The 15,252-nt window shown below is 39.8% G+C and overlaps 2 protein-coding genes across 2 annotated transcripts in view; one reads left to right on the top strand and one right to left on the bottom strand.

Annotated features, from left to right (window-relative positions):
* Positions 1 to 15,252, top strand: part of Il1rapl2 (interleukin 1 receptor accessory protein like 2) — a 1,059,626-nt gene that overhangs the window by 548,703 nt on the left and 495,671 nt on the right. The gene's annotated exons all lie outside the window — the stretch shown is intronic.
* Positions 2,831 to 5,107, bottom strand: Tex13b (testis expressed 13B). Its single transcript, XM_074063877.1, has 2 exons — positions 4,649 to 5,107; positions 2,831 to 2,902 (listed from the first exon to the last, which is right to left on the bottom strand). The coding sequence occupies exons 1-2, from the start codon at positions 5,105 to 5,107 to the stop codon at positions 2,831 to 2,833; spliced, it is 531 nt and encodes a 176-aa protein (XP_073919978.1).

The following is a 15,252-nucleotide window of genomic DNA, read 5'->3' as shown; positions in this document are numbered from 1 at the left end:
GATGGGAGAACAGCTGACTAAAGGATGATGCCCATGCTGTGACTTTAGGAACTGGGTGACTCATGGTGCTGTTAACTGAGAGAGAAGAATTGGAAAGCTGCAAGAATCACAATACCTATCTTAGAGTGTTGACAAGCATTTAGCACCAATGCTGCCAGAGTGAGCTCTGCACACATTTCTTCTTTCTGCTTACACTACCACCACCATTGTAACTGCTGTGAATTTGAAGTCTTTATTATATGATTAGCTTTGTGTTAAAAATCTTCAGAATAACACTATGAGTAGGTCATATTATTGAAGATGATAAAAACTGGTATTCATAAAGGTTAAAGAAACTGCTCAATAACATATGGGAAGTAAATGGCAGAGCCGACACTTGGACAAATCCATCAAACTCCAGAGCTCATACCATAATCAGTTTGTTTTACTATCTTCTCATTCATTACTTACTTTTAGTGCTCTTTATGGGAGTTTGAATTGCTTATAACAACAAGTGAGATATGATTACTTATGTTATAAGTTTATGTGGTCTGTTTTCAGTTTCTTCAGTGTAGAGTATAGCCTGGTGTTAAAAGACAGAATTGTACTGACTAAAGATGTGCAACAGAAGGCAGTGAAATAGAAATTCTAAGTTAATGAAAAGTGATAATCAAGTTAAAATAGGAATTTCCAGAGATAGAATCAGGCTACTTGCCTCACAGTTTTAAACCCTGAGGATCACTTTTTTCAGTTTCCAAATCTTATACAGAAGTGCTTAAAAGTTGTTTTCTATCAAAGAAGAGAAGGAGAAACTCTGTAGGAGGTATATTCTTAACTGGCTTTTGCTTTTTGTGCATTTACATGGACTCCCAAATATTCACGGTACAAGAAAAGATAGCTAGCTGGTGGATGTTTGGTGAGGACAGTATTGATCTATGGCTATCAAATACAGAAAAACTAAGTATATTTCCACCCTTGAGACTTGATCTCATTAAAACAAAACTCAGGCTAACAGTGATATACACATACTTATTTCCAGATTAGATCACACTCTTCAACAGTAAGGCAATGTATACTTACTTGGATATAGAAAGATACTACAGTAAGCTTGCCTTACTTGAGGATTTACTACATGCATTTTAAACCATGTGTGGTTAAAGAAATAAAGTTAAAAAAATCAAAACCAAAAATTTTAAATTCCCATACATGCATTATGCAGCTCAGTTGATGCGGAGAAGCTCTGTCAATACTGCATTATCATCAGTTGTGTTTAAATCAATTGGGTGATCTGATGAGTATTTCCCTGACCTTAACTTTGTGCAAATCTGCCTCTCAAAAAGAAATGCTGCCCAAAAAGCATGGTAAAAGTTATGGTAGTTCTCCCAAATCAAAAAGGTAATGTGCTTAATTTAAGTGAAAAATAAAAATTTTAGATTTGCCAAGCAGCAGCATGTTTGTATAAGTGGGCAGCGTTACGGGAAAATGAATCAAGCATCCACAGTACAGCACTGAACTCTATGCATCCTGAGCATTCACAGATCCCAACAGTAGTCTCCTTGGAACTGCCTATCTGTGGATACCAAGTGTTTGCTGTATATGCATGTTTGTGACTTTTAGCCCCATTACCCTGACCCCTCTCAAATTACTTTTTTTGTGTGTGTGGTACTGGGGCTTGAAATCAGGACCTATTCCTTGAGCCACTCCACCAGCCCTTTTTTTGTTATGGGGTTTTTGGAGAGAAGGTGGTCTTGTGAATAATTTGCCTGGGCTGGCTTTGAACTGTGATCCTCCTGATCTCTGCTTCCTGAGTAGCTAGTAGATGTGAGCCACTGGTGGCAGGCTCAAATTACTTGCCTGGCTCCTGATCCCCTCTCAATGCCTTACTTGACTTCCTGTAAGGAAAGGGTTTGGGCAACATTTTCTATTTAAATTCTTCTTATTCTCAGCCAAAATAGCATTCTCATTCTCTGTCTGTCTCTCATCTCTATCTCTTGGTCTAAAGCTTACCCCTGAGCACCTTCACATACTATATACATGCACAAAGCTTTTCATATATGTTGGCTGTTGACTTACTGGCTGAAACTCTTAGATCATGAGTCCGATTTACACACTAGAATTCTTTTTTTAGTATGTTAAGTTTAACCAATAAATTACAGAAATGCAATGCTTGTGAGTTGACATGAAAAAAATGATGCTGGGTACATGTGAAGTCATGAAAAATAGCTTTTTATCTTTCCATAATCCTATGAAAATAGAATCCAAATCAAAACACACTTTTACCAAAAAAATATAAAAACTTTTAACACCAGAGAAATTTGTCTGGTGTCCATATTGGAATCCTACTGCCATCCCAAACCAAAGGGTTTTCCTTCAGTTGGATCCTATCCCAATGGGGTCCTCTGTTTACCTTGATGATCCATTCCTTCCTTTTCTCCATTTCCCATTCCCACCTCTGGTTATTCCTTTCTGAACACAGCTTATAGTCAGTTATTAGAGAGGGCTAAGCAGACCAACTTCCCACCCACCCTTATCCTACCCACTCCTATCTTCCTCTGCCTCTCCTCCAATATCTGGAAGTTTATTTCCCATTGGGATATGTTGCTGTATTTCCTACTTCTGAATTCACTGAGAGATTTATAGCTAGACTCTCTTCCTAAATTTAGTATGGTGGTGGGCTGGAGGAGAGAACTGATGGGACCATGATTTGGTCCAGGGTCTGGATCAGCAAACCCTTTGAGCACTTATCAGTTGTTGACTCACCTTGGCAGTGACATGCATTCCCTGTTCGTATCTGTCACTGGTTCTGCCCACTGGGGACTGGGGAGGATTCCCCTGTCTGGAGGCTGTACAATCAGCAGTCCTGCCTTGGTGCTGACATCCTCTGTGCACAGCCCTGCAGGATTCCCTTATGAGTGGCAAATCTCTGCCATGTTAATAAACCTGGAGTTGCCCCCAGGCCTGTTTTATTTGTGATATAACTCTCCCAGAACATGACCCTCCTCTCTAGTTCATTCCTGGGGACCCTTGGGATACAAGAACCTCCACTGCTTGCCTAATCCTGATGTAGCTCCCCAATAACTTCCAATATTTTCTTGAAATTGCTCTGCTGATACCAATATGGAGCTTGGAAATGATCTTGTTGCCCAGAACAGGAACCCACTCAAATTAGCTTAAAGAAAAGGGCATCTGAGTAAAGTGGATCTCTGCATGTTCGCAGAAGTGAAAAGTAGTTGAGTTGGTACCACTCTCAAGCTCTCTGGGGTCACCTGGTCAATACATCTGTGCTTCTGTTTCTCTGCTACCTGGAACATACCTCATACTGGTGTATAAGGTTCTAAAAAGCACTGGGTTCTATTCCTCCACAGCCGGGACCAGGACCCCAACTCCAAGTGACTCACTGCTTCATTGCCCAACCCCATCCTTATTTAGATCTGCTTCTCCTCAGATCCTCTAGCCTAAGAGTCCATTTGGTTCAGGATGGGTCCAATGACCACTCCTGCTTTGATAAGCTAAGGCCTAGGTAGGGGAGTGGGTAGGGTTTTATATGCATGGCTCTCCAGGTTTGCCAGACACAATGATGGGGAGACACACACACACACACACACACATACAGAAGCTGGAGCAGTTCTGGGGTGTTGAATGCTAATGCTGTGGAATACAAAAGGAGTCATCAAAACATGTTTTCCCCCTACCATTCACACCCTTTCCACCTCCCCCCACCTTCCTCCCACTCCACCTAGAACCCCACCTCCCCAAACATCTGAAAATCAATGTCCCTTTGCAGTATGCTTGTTCTATTTGGCATTGATGGATACACTAAGGGCTTTGCAGCCAGATTCCTCTCCCGCAGCAGAAGCAGTTTTCCCTCCGTGAAAAATTCACTGCTTTACACCAAGGACAGTCCCAGTCCCCGGGCCTGCGAAACACTGGAGCTTTTCTCTGCTGCTGGAGTTCAGAGTCTCTCCTGTCCTTCTGGGGTTCTTGAAGGTCTACTCCTGGGGCCCCCATATCAGAGAGCAGACTAATGTCAGAAGGTACACAGTAGGAAAGCATTGTAGGTAGAACAGGTGGTTTGCTCACAGTTGGTGGTGGGGATTGGGTGGTCCTAGCTGGGAAGGGGCTTTCATAGGAGTAAGTGAATGAAGCGGGGAGTTGAACAGTGAGGAGGTCAGGGGAGATTATGGGCCTGGGATTCCGGATACCAGGGAGAGAAAAGGTGGCCATGTCAGTAGATCTGAGATCTCCCTCCTTATTCCTGCCCAAGGGATAATTCCACTCCTCAACTCCCAGAAGCTGCAGGAAGCTTTTTTCCTGCTCTTGTGGGGCCTCCGCAGGGACAGGCAGTGCTGCTGCATTGTTCTCCTCTTCTCTTTTTCCTCTGCCTCCTGAAGCAGTAGTTTCTACATCTGCCATCTTTTCCTTGTCACCTGCTCCTTGCCTCCCCATTCCCACCCCTCCAGCAGTGGCCCTTCCAGCAGTGGCAGTGGAAGCAGTAGTAATGGCAGCAGCTGTGGCTGTGGTGGTAGACCGGCCTGGCCCCTCTGCAACTGGGAGGGCTCTCAGCTCCTGGGAAGAAGTGAGTAGGCTGAGACTATTCTGGGGTGCAGGAGAGTGGGGCACGGGCATAGGGTTGGGGTGAGGGGTGGGCAGTGGGCAGGGGACAGCTTACTGCTTGGAGGAGCTTCCATCTCAGCAGGTCCCGCTCTCTCTGCACCTCGGTCAGTTTGGTCCGAGCCAGCCTCAGCTGGAAGGCGGCCTCCTTGCGCTCCATCTCTTGCTGCTCGGAGAGCTGTTTCAGGTCGGAGGCCAAGGTGTGTGCAGCCGACTTGTGCAGCCTGGCAAAGTCGTGCAGCCACTGCACCCTGCGCCTCTGTAGGTGGCTCTGCCAGCGGGCGAAGCGCACGCCCAGGGCCAGGCTGCTCCAGGCACAGGCCTCCAGGGCTTCTCTGGGCATCTCGTGGTCCTCCAAGATGGCCCTGAATTTGTCTTCCACCTCTTCCCAGGACAAAGTCAGATTTTCAAGATAGAACTGGGGGCCTGTGGCGTGCCTGGCCATCCGCTCGTTGATGAAGGCAAAGACGTTGCTATGGCGAAACCCACTACCGGGGTTCTCGGGTTTCATGGCCATGATGGCTGAGGGATTTGGCGGCTTCAGCTCTGGCCCTGGGAGAAGGGGTCCACCAGTCATCCCGGCCTCACCCTTCGCCCGTCCCCTCTTCTCAGTCTTCTCCTGCCCCCTTGCCCTCACCCTGGCCATCCCCACCCCTCGTAACCACTCCCTGCCCGTCCTGTCCTGCCCCAGGACACCTCCCACCATGCCACCATGCCTCACCTCACCAGCGAGGGACCAGTGGAGGTACAGGCCCGCCAAAGCCACCAACCACGCCTCAAGAGAGAGATGGGCCACTCTCCCTCCGAGGGCTCCGGTGTGGTGGGGGGGATAGACAGGAGAATTCAGGAGATTCTTCACTATGGGGCTGTTCCAACTGCCAGACTGTGGGGGTGGCAGGGCACAATAGAGTAATTTAGCTCCCCTTCCCGGGAAGTGAAGTAAGAGAACTCACTCACATTGTTGAAAACTCTCAAAACCGTTAAGATACAGTACTGGTTAAAGTGACCAAGAACCAAGAAAACAAACCTCTTGTAAACTAGTCCAAAAAGTCCCACCACCACCCCCACCATAATGGTTTGTCCCAAGCCAGTGTGAAACCCCTCCTGGAGAAAGAATTTTCAGAACAAGGAACAGTATCAACTTGTCAGTAGCCTCTGTTTCCTGGCTCCCTACCCTCCCATCCCCCATCCCCCACCCCCATAAAATATTCTGTAGCTCTTATCCCAGACTCTTGAATTCCAGTATGTTATTGTCCATTTTCTGTAAATGACCAGAACATCACCAAAGAGAATGAGAATGGCTCTGTTACAGCAAAACTTTATTTACATTTATGGAAGCATAGTTTGACCTATAGTTTGCCAACTCCTGATCTATATTCCCATTTCATGTATGACTTAAAGACACTCCAAATCAAAATGTTCGTAAGAGAAGTCATCCACTTCCCTATTAAAAAAAACTTTTAAGTTAACTTAGAGCAGTGATTAATGAGTTCAACAGTATTCAGAGAGAGAGAAAAGGATCAAAGAGGTTTGAAGCAGGAGCAGTGACTTTTATAGGCCAAGCATGGAAGTACCGAAATCACCTGATTGGTTATAGCTAGGCATTTGCCTATCTGGGCATGGTGTGATCACTTGACTGCCTGTTATTGGCGGGAACCCATCTGGTGGTGATTGGTGGAAACTCAGCAATGTATAATTCTATGTTTTGGTTTGTTTATGTACTACATTGGAGTTTGCAGTTTGTTGCAGTTTGTTGGTTAAAGACTGAAAGCATAGAGATAGTCACAGGCCAGTGATCTCTTATTTAACACCCTCAAGAATTCCCTTCAGTATTCCCGTGTTGCACAATATAGAAATCTTGAATACCTACCTCACCTTAGTAACCACAAATAAGTTACCATATATTTTTCCTACTACCTCATAAACTTCTCAGACATCTATTCTCAGTTAAGGAATGCCTGTGTTGCTTCCTAAACATTTCTTCCTGCCTTTAATCTCTTCTTTATTCCTAATTGCTTCCTGATCTTTCCTATGATCATGTGACCCTAAAGCTTAAATTATTTCATGGCTCCTTGTGACACATTCTTTGTACAGATATTAGAATTTCACGCTAGCCTACCTTTCTAATTTAACTCTCCCTATTCACTTCTCTTCCATCCCATACGGACGCAAAAGACTATGCTGTGCAGGAACATACTCATTTTGGGTTTTAAATTATTTTACCCCTGAAAAATCAGGGTACTCATTCTTTATTATTTGAGTATTATGTTCTCTTCTTTGAACTGAACTGAAATGAAAAGGATAATATTTCATCTTTAAACTTCTTGTATCAGATAGTGAAAGAAAAAATATTAATAAACAAGGCATTCAAGTAGTATCTAAGAAGGTAGTTAAATCCCAGAAGTATAAGTTCGCACTGTTTTTTTTATTATTCTTTTATTCACATGAGCATACATTGTTTGTGTCATTTCTCCCCCCCTGCTCCCATCGCCTACCGTCTCCCCCCTTCCCCCCTCAGTTCCAGGCAGGTCCTGTTCTGCCTTTATCACTAGTTTTGTTGACGAAAAGACACAAGCATAATAAGGAAGACAAAGAACTTTTGCTAGTTGAGTTGAGGATAGCTATACAGAAATCTTCCTAGCATTGCTTTCGTGTACACATGTTATGACCCATGTTGATTCATCTCTAACTGATCTTTACATTGGTTCCTGATCCCTTTCTCATGTTAAACTCTGTTGCTTTAAGGTTTCTGTATTAGTTCCTCTGGAGTAGGGACATCAAACGCTTTCATGTTATGGGTTTTCTACCTATTCCTATATCTCCTGTATGTGCTCTCCCCTTGTCATGTGATCCAAGTCCAACAACATTACTGCATTTGCTCTAGATTTAAAGTCTGCATATGAGGGAGAACATATGATTTTTGGTCTTCTGAGCCTAGCTAACCTCACTCAGGATGATGTTCTCCAGTTCTATCCATTTACTTGTGAATGATAAGATTTCATTCTTCTTCATGGCTGAATAAATTTCCATTGAGTACAAGTACCACATTTTCTTGATCCATTCATCAGTAATGGGGCATCTTGATTGTTTCCATAACTTGGCTATTGTGAATAACACTGCAATAAACATGGGTGTGCAGGTGCCTCTGGAGTAACAAGTGTTGCATTCCTTTGGGTATATTCCCAGGAGTGGGATTGCTGGCAGGTCTGTGTTTAGATTTTTAAGGAATCTCCAAATTTTTTTCCAGAGTGGTTGCACTAGCTTGCTTTCCCACCAGCAGTGTACAAGTGTTCCCTTTTCCCCACATCCTCGCCAACACATGCTGTTGGTGGTGTTTTTGATGATGGCTATTCTAACAAGGGTGAGGTGGAATCTTAGTGTGGTTTTGATTTGCATTTCCTTTATGGCCAGAGATGGTGAGCATTTTTCCATGTGTTTTTTGGCCATTTGAATTTCTTCTTTTGAGAAAGTTCTGTTTAGTTCAGTTGCACATTTTTTAATTGGTTCATTGATTTTAGGAGAGTTTAGTTTCTTAAGTTTCCTGTATATTCTGGTTATCAGTCCCTTGTCTGATGTGTAGCTGGCAAATATTTTCTCCCGCTCTGTGGGTAGTCTCTTCAGTTTAGAGACCATTTCTTTTGTTGTGCAGCAGCTTTTTAATTTTATGAAGTCCCATTTGTCCATCCTTTCTCTTAGTTGCTGGGATGCTGGGGTTCTATTGAGGAAGACTTTGCCTATACCTATTTGTTCCAGAGTGTTTCCTGCTCCTTCCTGTAGTAACTTCAGAATTTCAGGTCTGATATTTAGGTCCTTGATCCATTTTGAGTTGATACTAGTACAGGGTGATAGACATGGGTCTAATTTCAGTTTCTTGCAGACGGATAACCACTTTTCCCAGCAACATTTGTTGAAGAGGCTGTCTTTTCTCCATCGTATGTTTTTGTCACCTTTGTCAAAAATGAGGTGGGTATAGTTGTGTGGGTTCATATCTGGATCTTCTATTCTGTTCCACTGGTCTTCATGTCTGTTTTTGTGCCAGTACCATGCTGTTTTTATTGCGTAATATAGTTTGAAGTTGGGTATTGTGATACCGCCAGCATTGCTTTTTTTGCTGAGTATTGCCTTGGTTATTCGCAGTCTCTTATGTTTCCAAATGAACTTTAGAGTAGGTTTTTCAATCTTTGTGATGAAAGTCATTGGGATTTTGATGGGAATTGCATTAAACATGTAGATTGCTTTCGGTAGCATAGCCATTTTTACTATGTTGATTCTACCAATCCATGAACACAGGAGATCTTTCCATCTTCTGTAATCTTCCTCGATCTCTTTCTTCAGGAGTTTGTAATTCTCCTTGTAGAGTTCATTCACATCTTTTGTTAAATTTACTCCTAGGTGTTTGATTCGTTTTGAAGCTATTGTAGATGGAATTGTTTCCATATATTCCTTCTCAGTTTGTTCATTGTTGGTGTATAGAAAAGCTAATGCTTTTTATAGGTTGATTTTGTATCCTGCCACCTTACTATAGCTGTTTATGGTGTCTAAGCATTTTTGGGTGGAGATTTTTGGGTCTTTAAGGTATAGGATCATATCATCTGCAAATAAGGATATTTTGACATTTTTTTTACCTATTTGTATTCCTTTTATTTCTTCTTCTTGCCTAATTGCTCTGGCTAGGAATTCCAGTACTATGTTGAATGAGAGTGGAGATAGTGGGCATCCTTGTCTCATTCCTGATTTTAGAGGGAATGGTTTCAGTTTTTCATCATTAAGTATGATGTTGGCTGTAGGTTTGTCATAAATAGCCTTTACAATGTTGAGACACATTCCTTCTATTCCTAGTTTTCTTAGAGCTTTTATCATGAAGTGATGTTGGATCTTGTCAAAGGCTTTTTCTGCGTCTATTGAGATGATCAAGTGGTTTTTGTCTTTGCTTCTATTGATGTGCTGTATTACATTTATGTATTTGTATATGTTGAACCATCCTTGCATCCCTGGGATGAAGCCAACTTGGTCATGGTGTATGATTTTTCTGATGTGTTGTTGGATTCAGTTTGCTATTATTTTATTAAGAATTTTTGCATTGATATTCATTAAGGAAATTGGCCTATAATTCTCCTTTTTGGAGGTGTCTCTGTCTGGTTTTAGTATGAGAGTTATATTGGCTTCGTAGAATGAGTTAGGCAGTGTTCCTTCCTTTTCTACTTTGTGGAACAGTTTAAGGAGAGTTGGTATTAGTTCTTCTTTAAACATCTGATAGAATTCAGCAGTGAATCCATTGGGTCCTGGACTTTTCTTTTTTGGGAGAGTCTTGATTGCTGCTTCAATTTCTTTTTGTGTTATAGATCTATTCTGGTGGTTAATATCTTCTTGGTTCAGTTTTGCGGTTTTGGGTGGTTGTAAGTTTATAGAAATCTGTTCATTTCTTCAAGATTTTCAAATTTATTAGAGTATAGGCTCACAAAGTAGTCTCTTTCCTGGATTTACATGGTGTTTGTTGTTATCTCCACTTTTGCATTTCTGATTTTACTGATTTGGGTTTTTTCCCTCCTCATTTTAGTCAGATCTGCCAGGGGTCTGTCAATCTTATTTATTTTTTCAAAGAACCAGCTTTTTGTTTTATCTATTCTTTGTATGGTTTTTTGGTTGTTGTTTCATTGATTTCAGCCCTTACTTTAATTACTTCTTTCCTTCTGCTTGTTTTGGGATTTGCTTGTTCTTGTTTTTCTAGGAGTTTGAGCTATAGTATTAGGTCATTGATTTGAGATCTTTCTGTCCTTTTAATATATGTACTCATGGCTATAAACTTTCCTCTTAGGACTGCCTTTGCTGTGTCCCATAGGTTCCGGTAGGTCGTGTTTTCATTTTCATTAACTTCCAGGAACTTTTTAATTTCCTCTTTTATTTCATCAATGACCCATTTGTCATTGAGCAATGTGTTGTTCAGCTTCCAACTGTTTGCATGTTTTTTTCTGCTGTTTTTGTTGTTGATTTCTAGTTTTAATACACTGTGGTCAGATAGAATGCATGGGATTATTTCTATTTTCTTATATTTGTTGAAGCTTGCTTTGTGTCCTAAGATATGATCAATTTTTGAGAAGGTTCCATGGGCTGCTGAGAAGAATGTGTATTGTGCAGAAGTTGGATGAAATATTCTGTAGACATCAGCTAGCTCCATTTTATCTATGGTGTGGTTTAGTTCTGGAATTTCTTTCTTTATTTTTTGTTTGGATCACCTATCTATTGGTGATAGGGGAGTATTAAGGTCTCCCACTATCACTGTGTTCAAGTTTATACATGTTTTTAGGTCCTTCAGAGTATGTTTGCTGAAATTGGGTGCATTGATTTTGGGTGCATATAGGTTGATAATTGTTATTTCCTTTTGTTGTATTTCCCCTTTTATTAGTATGGAGTGTCCTTCCGTATCTCATTTGATCAATGTAGGTTCCACTGTTTTGTCCCTCTTTTTAAATGTTATCTTATGTTTTGTTTCCATTTCAACTTGTGTAATTATCAACCATCAACAAAAAGTGTTCATTTTGTGGCTTGTTCTAGAATGACTTCTGCAAAAAGAGAATCCTAGAGATAATGTAGAAAATAAAATTGTGAGGAAAGGTGAGAGAGACTGATGATAGGCAGACCTATAAGGAAGATGTCACAGAAATTCAACATACAAAGTAAAGCACTGGAAATATGGATGGAGAGAAGAATGTAGAGACCCATTTTGTAGGTAGAATTCATGGAGATGTCAGGGATGTGGATGAGGAAATACCTAAAATAATTTCCACATTTCTAATGTAGGAAACTGAGTAGATAAACTTACATGGAGAATGAAAAGCTTGTTTTAGGTGAGTTTACCTTTAGACATTTTGATATTATTGATATTGAGATACTTATTGGGTGTCCTAGTGGAGATCCAATAGGCAGTTTGATATATGAGTATAAACCTTAGGAAAAGACATCAGAGTTGTACATTTTGTATGGTGAGGTAGAAGTTGAATTTATAGCAGTGTTTGAAATAACCCAGCGAGAGAACATAGAGGGAGAAGAGTAGAGGGCAGAGGACAGACCTCTAACCTGCCTCAATAGATTTCTTCCTTTCTACAACTGTCATGATTATTCATGGTGCTATACTTGTCTCCCTTATCCTTTGTGTTCTTATCTTTTAACCTCAGAACATCTTTTACCCTCTTATTCTTTTGATGTCAGCCTGTGACCCATTTTTCTCTGAATGTCACCATTCTCCCACTTCTGCTGATAAATACTTCTAGAAAATTAAAAGTAAATTCCTTCTTATGGTCAATGTACTGGAACAAGGAGAAATAGAAGATGGAAAAACTATAAGGAAGCTACTTTGCAGCACAGGTAGAACATGATTGGGGCTTGAACTATGGCAAAACCTAAATGAGATGTCAGAGGAAGACAGATTTTTTTAAAAAAATTAACTTTATTGTAATTGACACATAAAACATAAAATATGCATATCAATGAGGTAATACAAAGTGATGTTTTGATATAGGTTACACATATATATGTCTCCTCAACATTTACAATTTCTTTATGGTGAAATCTTCCAAAATTCTTCCAGTTTTTTTTTGAAATGTATTTTGTGGTTACCTACAGTTACCATACTGTGCAATTCCACACCTAACTAGTTCCTCCTATCTAACTGTATCTTAGTACCCATTTAAAACTGTTCCCATCCCTCCCTCCTGGGGCTAGATTTTTTAAACATTAGCATGACTTGTTAAACAATTGCATATTGGTAATAAGTATGGAGAGATAGAATGAAGGATGATTGCACAGCACTTGATTTGAGAAACTAGGTGATATTACTAACCATGATAAATATAATTGCAGGAAAGTCAGAGTGTAGGAGAAAGATGACTTCAGTTTTGCTTTCATGACAGTTATATTGAAAGATAGCTGTACTGGGCTGGAACCTAAAAGAAAGGCCAGAACTGGAAATATGTGTTGTAGATTTGCATGGTTTCAGGGCTTGCTAGTGACTGGGATTTAGTACTTCAGTAAAATCACTGGAGGTGAAGGCTAGATGGAGAGAAGAAAAAAACAGAGTGAAAATCACTGAGGCCTTGGGAAAAGTAACCAAAATTTTGACGATAGGCCATGGAAAAAAAATAAGTGATGAATGGTCAGATAAGTAGACAATCAGAAGAGGAAAATATTTAAAAACTAAACAGAGATTTAGAAGAAATAATGCACAGAGTTTAGGAGGATGAGGGTGAACAAGGTGTCAGTAGATTTAGCTAATAAGATAACACTAGTTATTCTAGTGGTAGAAAGTCATTAGAACAATGGGACAAAAGTTAAATGATAATGGGCCATTGAGTGAGCAAATAGAAATTTTGAATAGTGACAAGTCTTTCAAGATCTCTGACATTGGTGGGTAGACTCAGGTCAGAGAAGACATCATGGAAGCATAGAGTATGATAGCTTCATTGCTGAGACAATTAAATTATATAATTTTCAACACAAAGAGAGGAAGAATAATCTGGTATCTGCTACATGGAGAGACAGGTAATCATGTGTAAAGAAAACTCTGTTTTCATAGAGTTTCCGATGTCACCATTGTAACAAGGCAAAACCTTTATGAATACTATGAGAATAATTATGAAGCAACGTATTGACATTTATAAAATATCAGTGTAATCTAAATAATAAGCAATGAGGAAGTAAGAAATAATTGTTAGAGTCAGTGAAATTAGTTGAGGGAGGCTTTCTGGTGTAGAGTTATATTGTTTTTAATAGAATCATCAGGGTTCTCAACAGATTTATGAAAACCTTTTAGTTATGGGATGATGTATATTAGTTTATGGTTTTTAAAATTGTCTTCAACAAAACAAGAAAGCAGGAATCAATTGTGTTACAGTATGAATGATGGTAGTGACAAAGAATATTTTAAATTTAGCATGATTATTCCATTGCCTTTACCTATATCGTCAATCACTGGGAGTCAGATTTTGAAAAAGCTACCTGTACCATATGGTGGCAGATTGTAATTGCTTTCCTTGGGCATGTTGACCTGAACTCATTACTAGAAATATCTTCAAGTCTTAGTTTCTATTAATTCATCGTCAAATATATAAGTAATATATAATTATTTTCTTGAGTAGATATCTGACTTTAATGTTTAAATTAGTTTCTTTTAATTTCAGGGTAAAGATTATTTTGATAATAAAATTTTATCTTGAGCAAGTAGTTTTTAGAACATATATATTATATATATGTATTCATATATAAGGTTTACTCTGTCTTCATCCATTGTTTGTTTTCTTTTTAAAAATTACTAATAGGAATAATACAAAATCTCTTCATTCACTTTATGCTTTGACTTGGTAGTCAGTAGATAATGTGGTAATAGTGGTGATGATGTTGAAAGAGTTAATTTTATTAAATACTTAGTACTTAGTATATGCCAGGCACTATATTAAATGCTTTAAACGAATTAGCTCATTATTAGAGGAGATTTTGCCCTGGGTTGCTCACATTTTTTTTTTTGTCTTTTAAGAGACTATCTTTTCCCTGGATTATTTTCTCAAAGATATATATATATATATAAAGGACAATCTTTTTTTGACCAGTTTTTCCTTTATTGTGCTGGGTAAGGCACATTGTGGCATTTACAAAAGTTCTTAAAATGTATCAAATATATCATACTTGAATTCACTCCCTCCACTGTTCTTTATTTCCTCCACCCCTGCCCCCGTTTCTGGAATAGTTTCAAGAGGTATCATTTTTGCATTTACATACATGTGTACACATTTTTTGCACTGCATTCACCTTCCTACCCCTTTCCCACCACCTCTCCCCTCCTACCTGTACCCTGCCCCCACAGGTAGGACCTGTTCTGCTCTCCTATTCTCTGATTTTGTAGAAGAAAACAAGGAAAAAGAAAAAAAGTGACATTTTTGCTTGGTTGAGATAAAGGTAGCTACACAGGAAGTTTCCTTGTGATATCTCCATGTATACAAATGAAGAAAAATAGAGAACAGTCTTTGTTTTTACAAGTAGTATTTCCCTCTAGAGCAAAGAACAGGTTTGCTTACAGCCTTGGAAAAAAAGACATGGCATTTCCCTTTGGAGCAAAGGACTTATGACCCATTATAAAAGATTTGTGTTTCCTGATCTTGAGACTCTCCTACTGTTCTGCAACCCATTGCTTCTGTAGATGTCACCTGATCCTCTCTGTATTGTCCTAAGGAATTATATCTGGGTAAACAACACAAATAACAATGCTATGTAAGTAATTAATTGTTCATGGTTGCTGACCCAGGAGTCCTGTGACTTCTACCAGCACCCATAAAACTGGCAGGTTAATTTGTTACCTGGCAAGTTGGGTAAAATCTCAGAAACTTAACAATTCTTATTCTTGTGTAATATAACAACTCTGTAGACATAGCTGCTCATTTTGCCTATGCAAAAATTGAGACTTTGCCACCTATTCAAAAATCCATATGTAGGACATGATCGAGGTGGCATTTCAGTCCAAGTCTCTCTGACTGAATTCAGAGGCCATGTTCTCCAGCAGCAAGTTGCTGTTCAAGTACAATTCAGTTCAAGTCCTTGGGTTGACCTTTTCTGTAACTGTAACATGACTATAACAATACTATATTAGAAAAATTCTGATTTGGAAATTAATGGTAT

This window comes from Castor canadensis, chromosome X, assembly GCF_047511655.1.
Source record: "Castor canadensis chromosome X, mCasCan1.hap1v2, whole genome shotgun sequence".
Lineage (NCBI taxonomy): Eukaryota > Metazoa > Chordata > Mammalia > Rodentia > Castoridae > Castor > Castor canadensis.
This window is presented reverse-complemented; position numbering and strand designations above follow the sequence as displayed.

Bases quoted from the DNA above. Each gene is read 5' to 3' on its own strand.
- Tex13b (XM_074063877.1), bottom strand. From the start codon at position 5,107: ATGGCCATGAAACCCGAGAACCCCGGTAGTGGGTTTCGCCATAGCAAC. The intron at 2,903-4,648 runs GTAAGCTGTCCC...TTAACATGGCAG, and splicing joins GATGGAAGCTCCTCCAAGCA to AGATTTGCCACTCATAAGGG.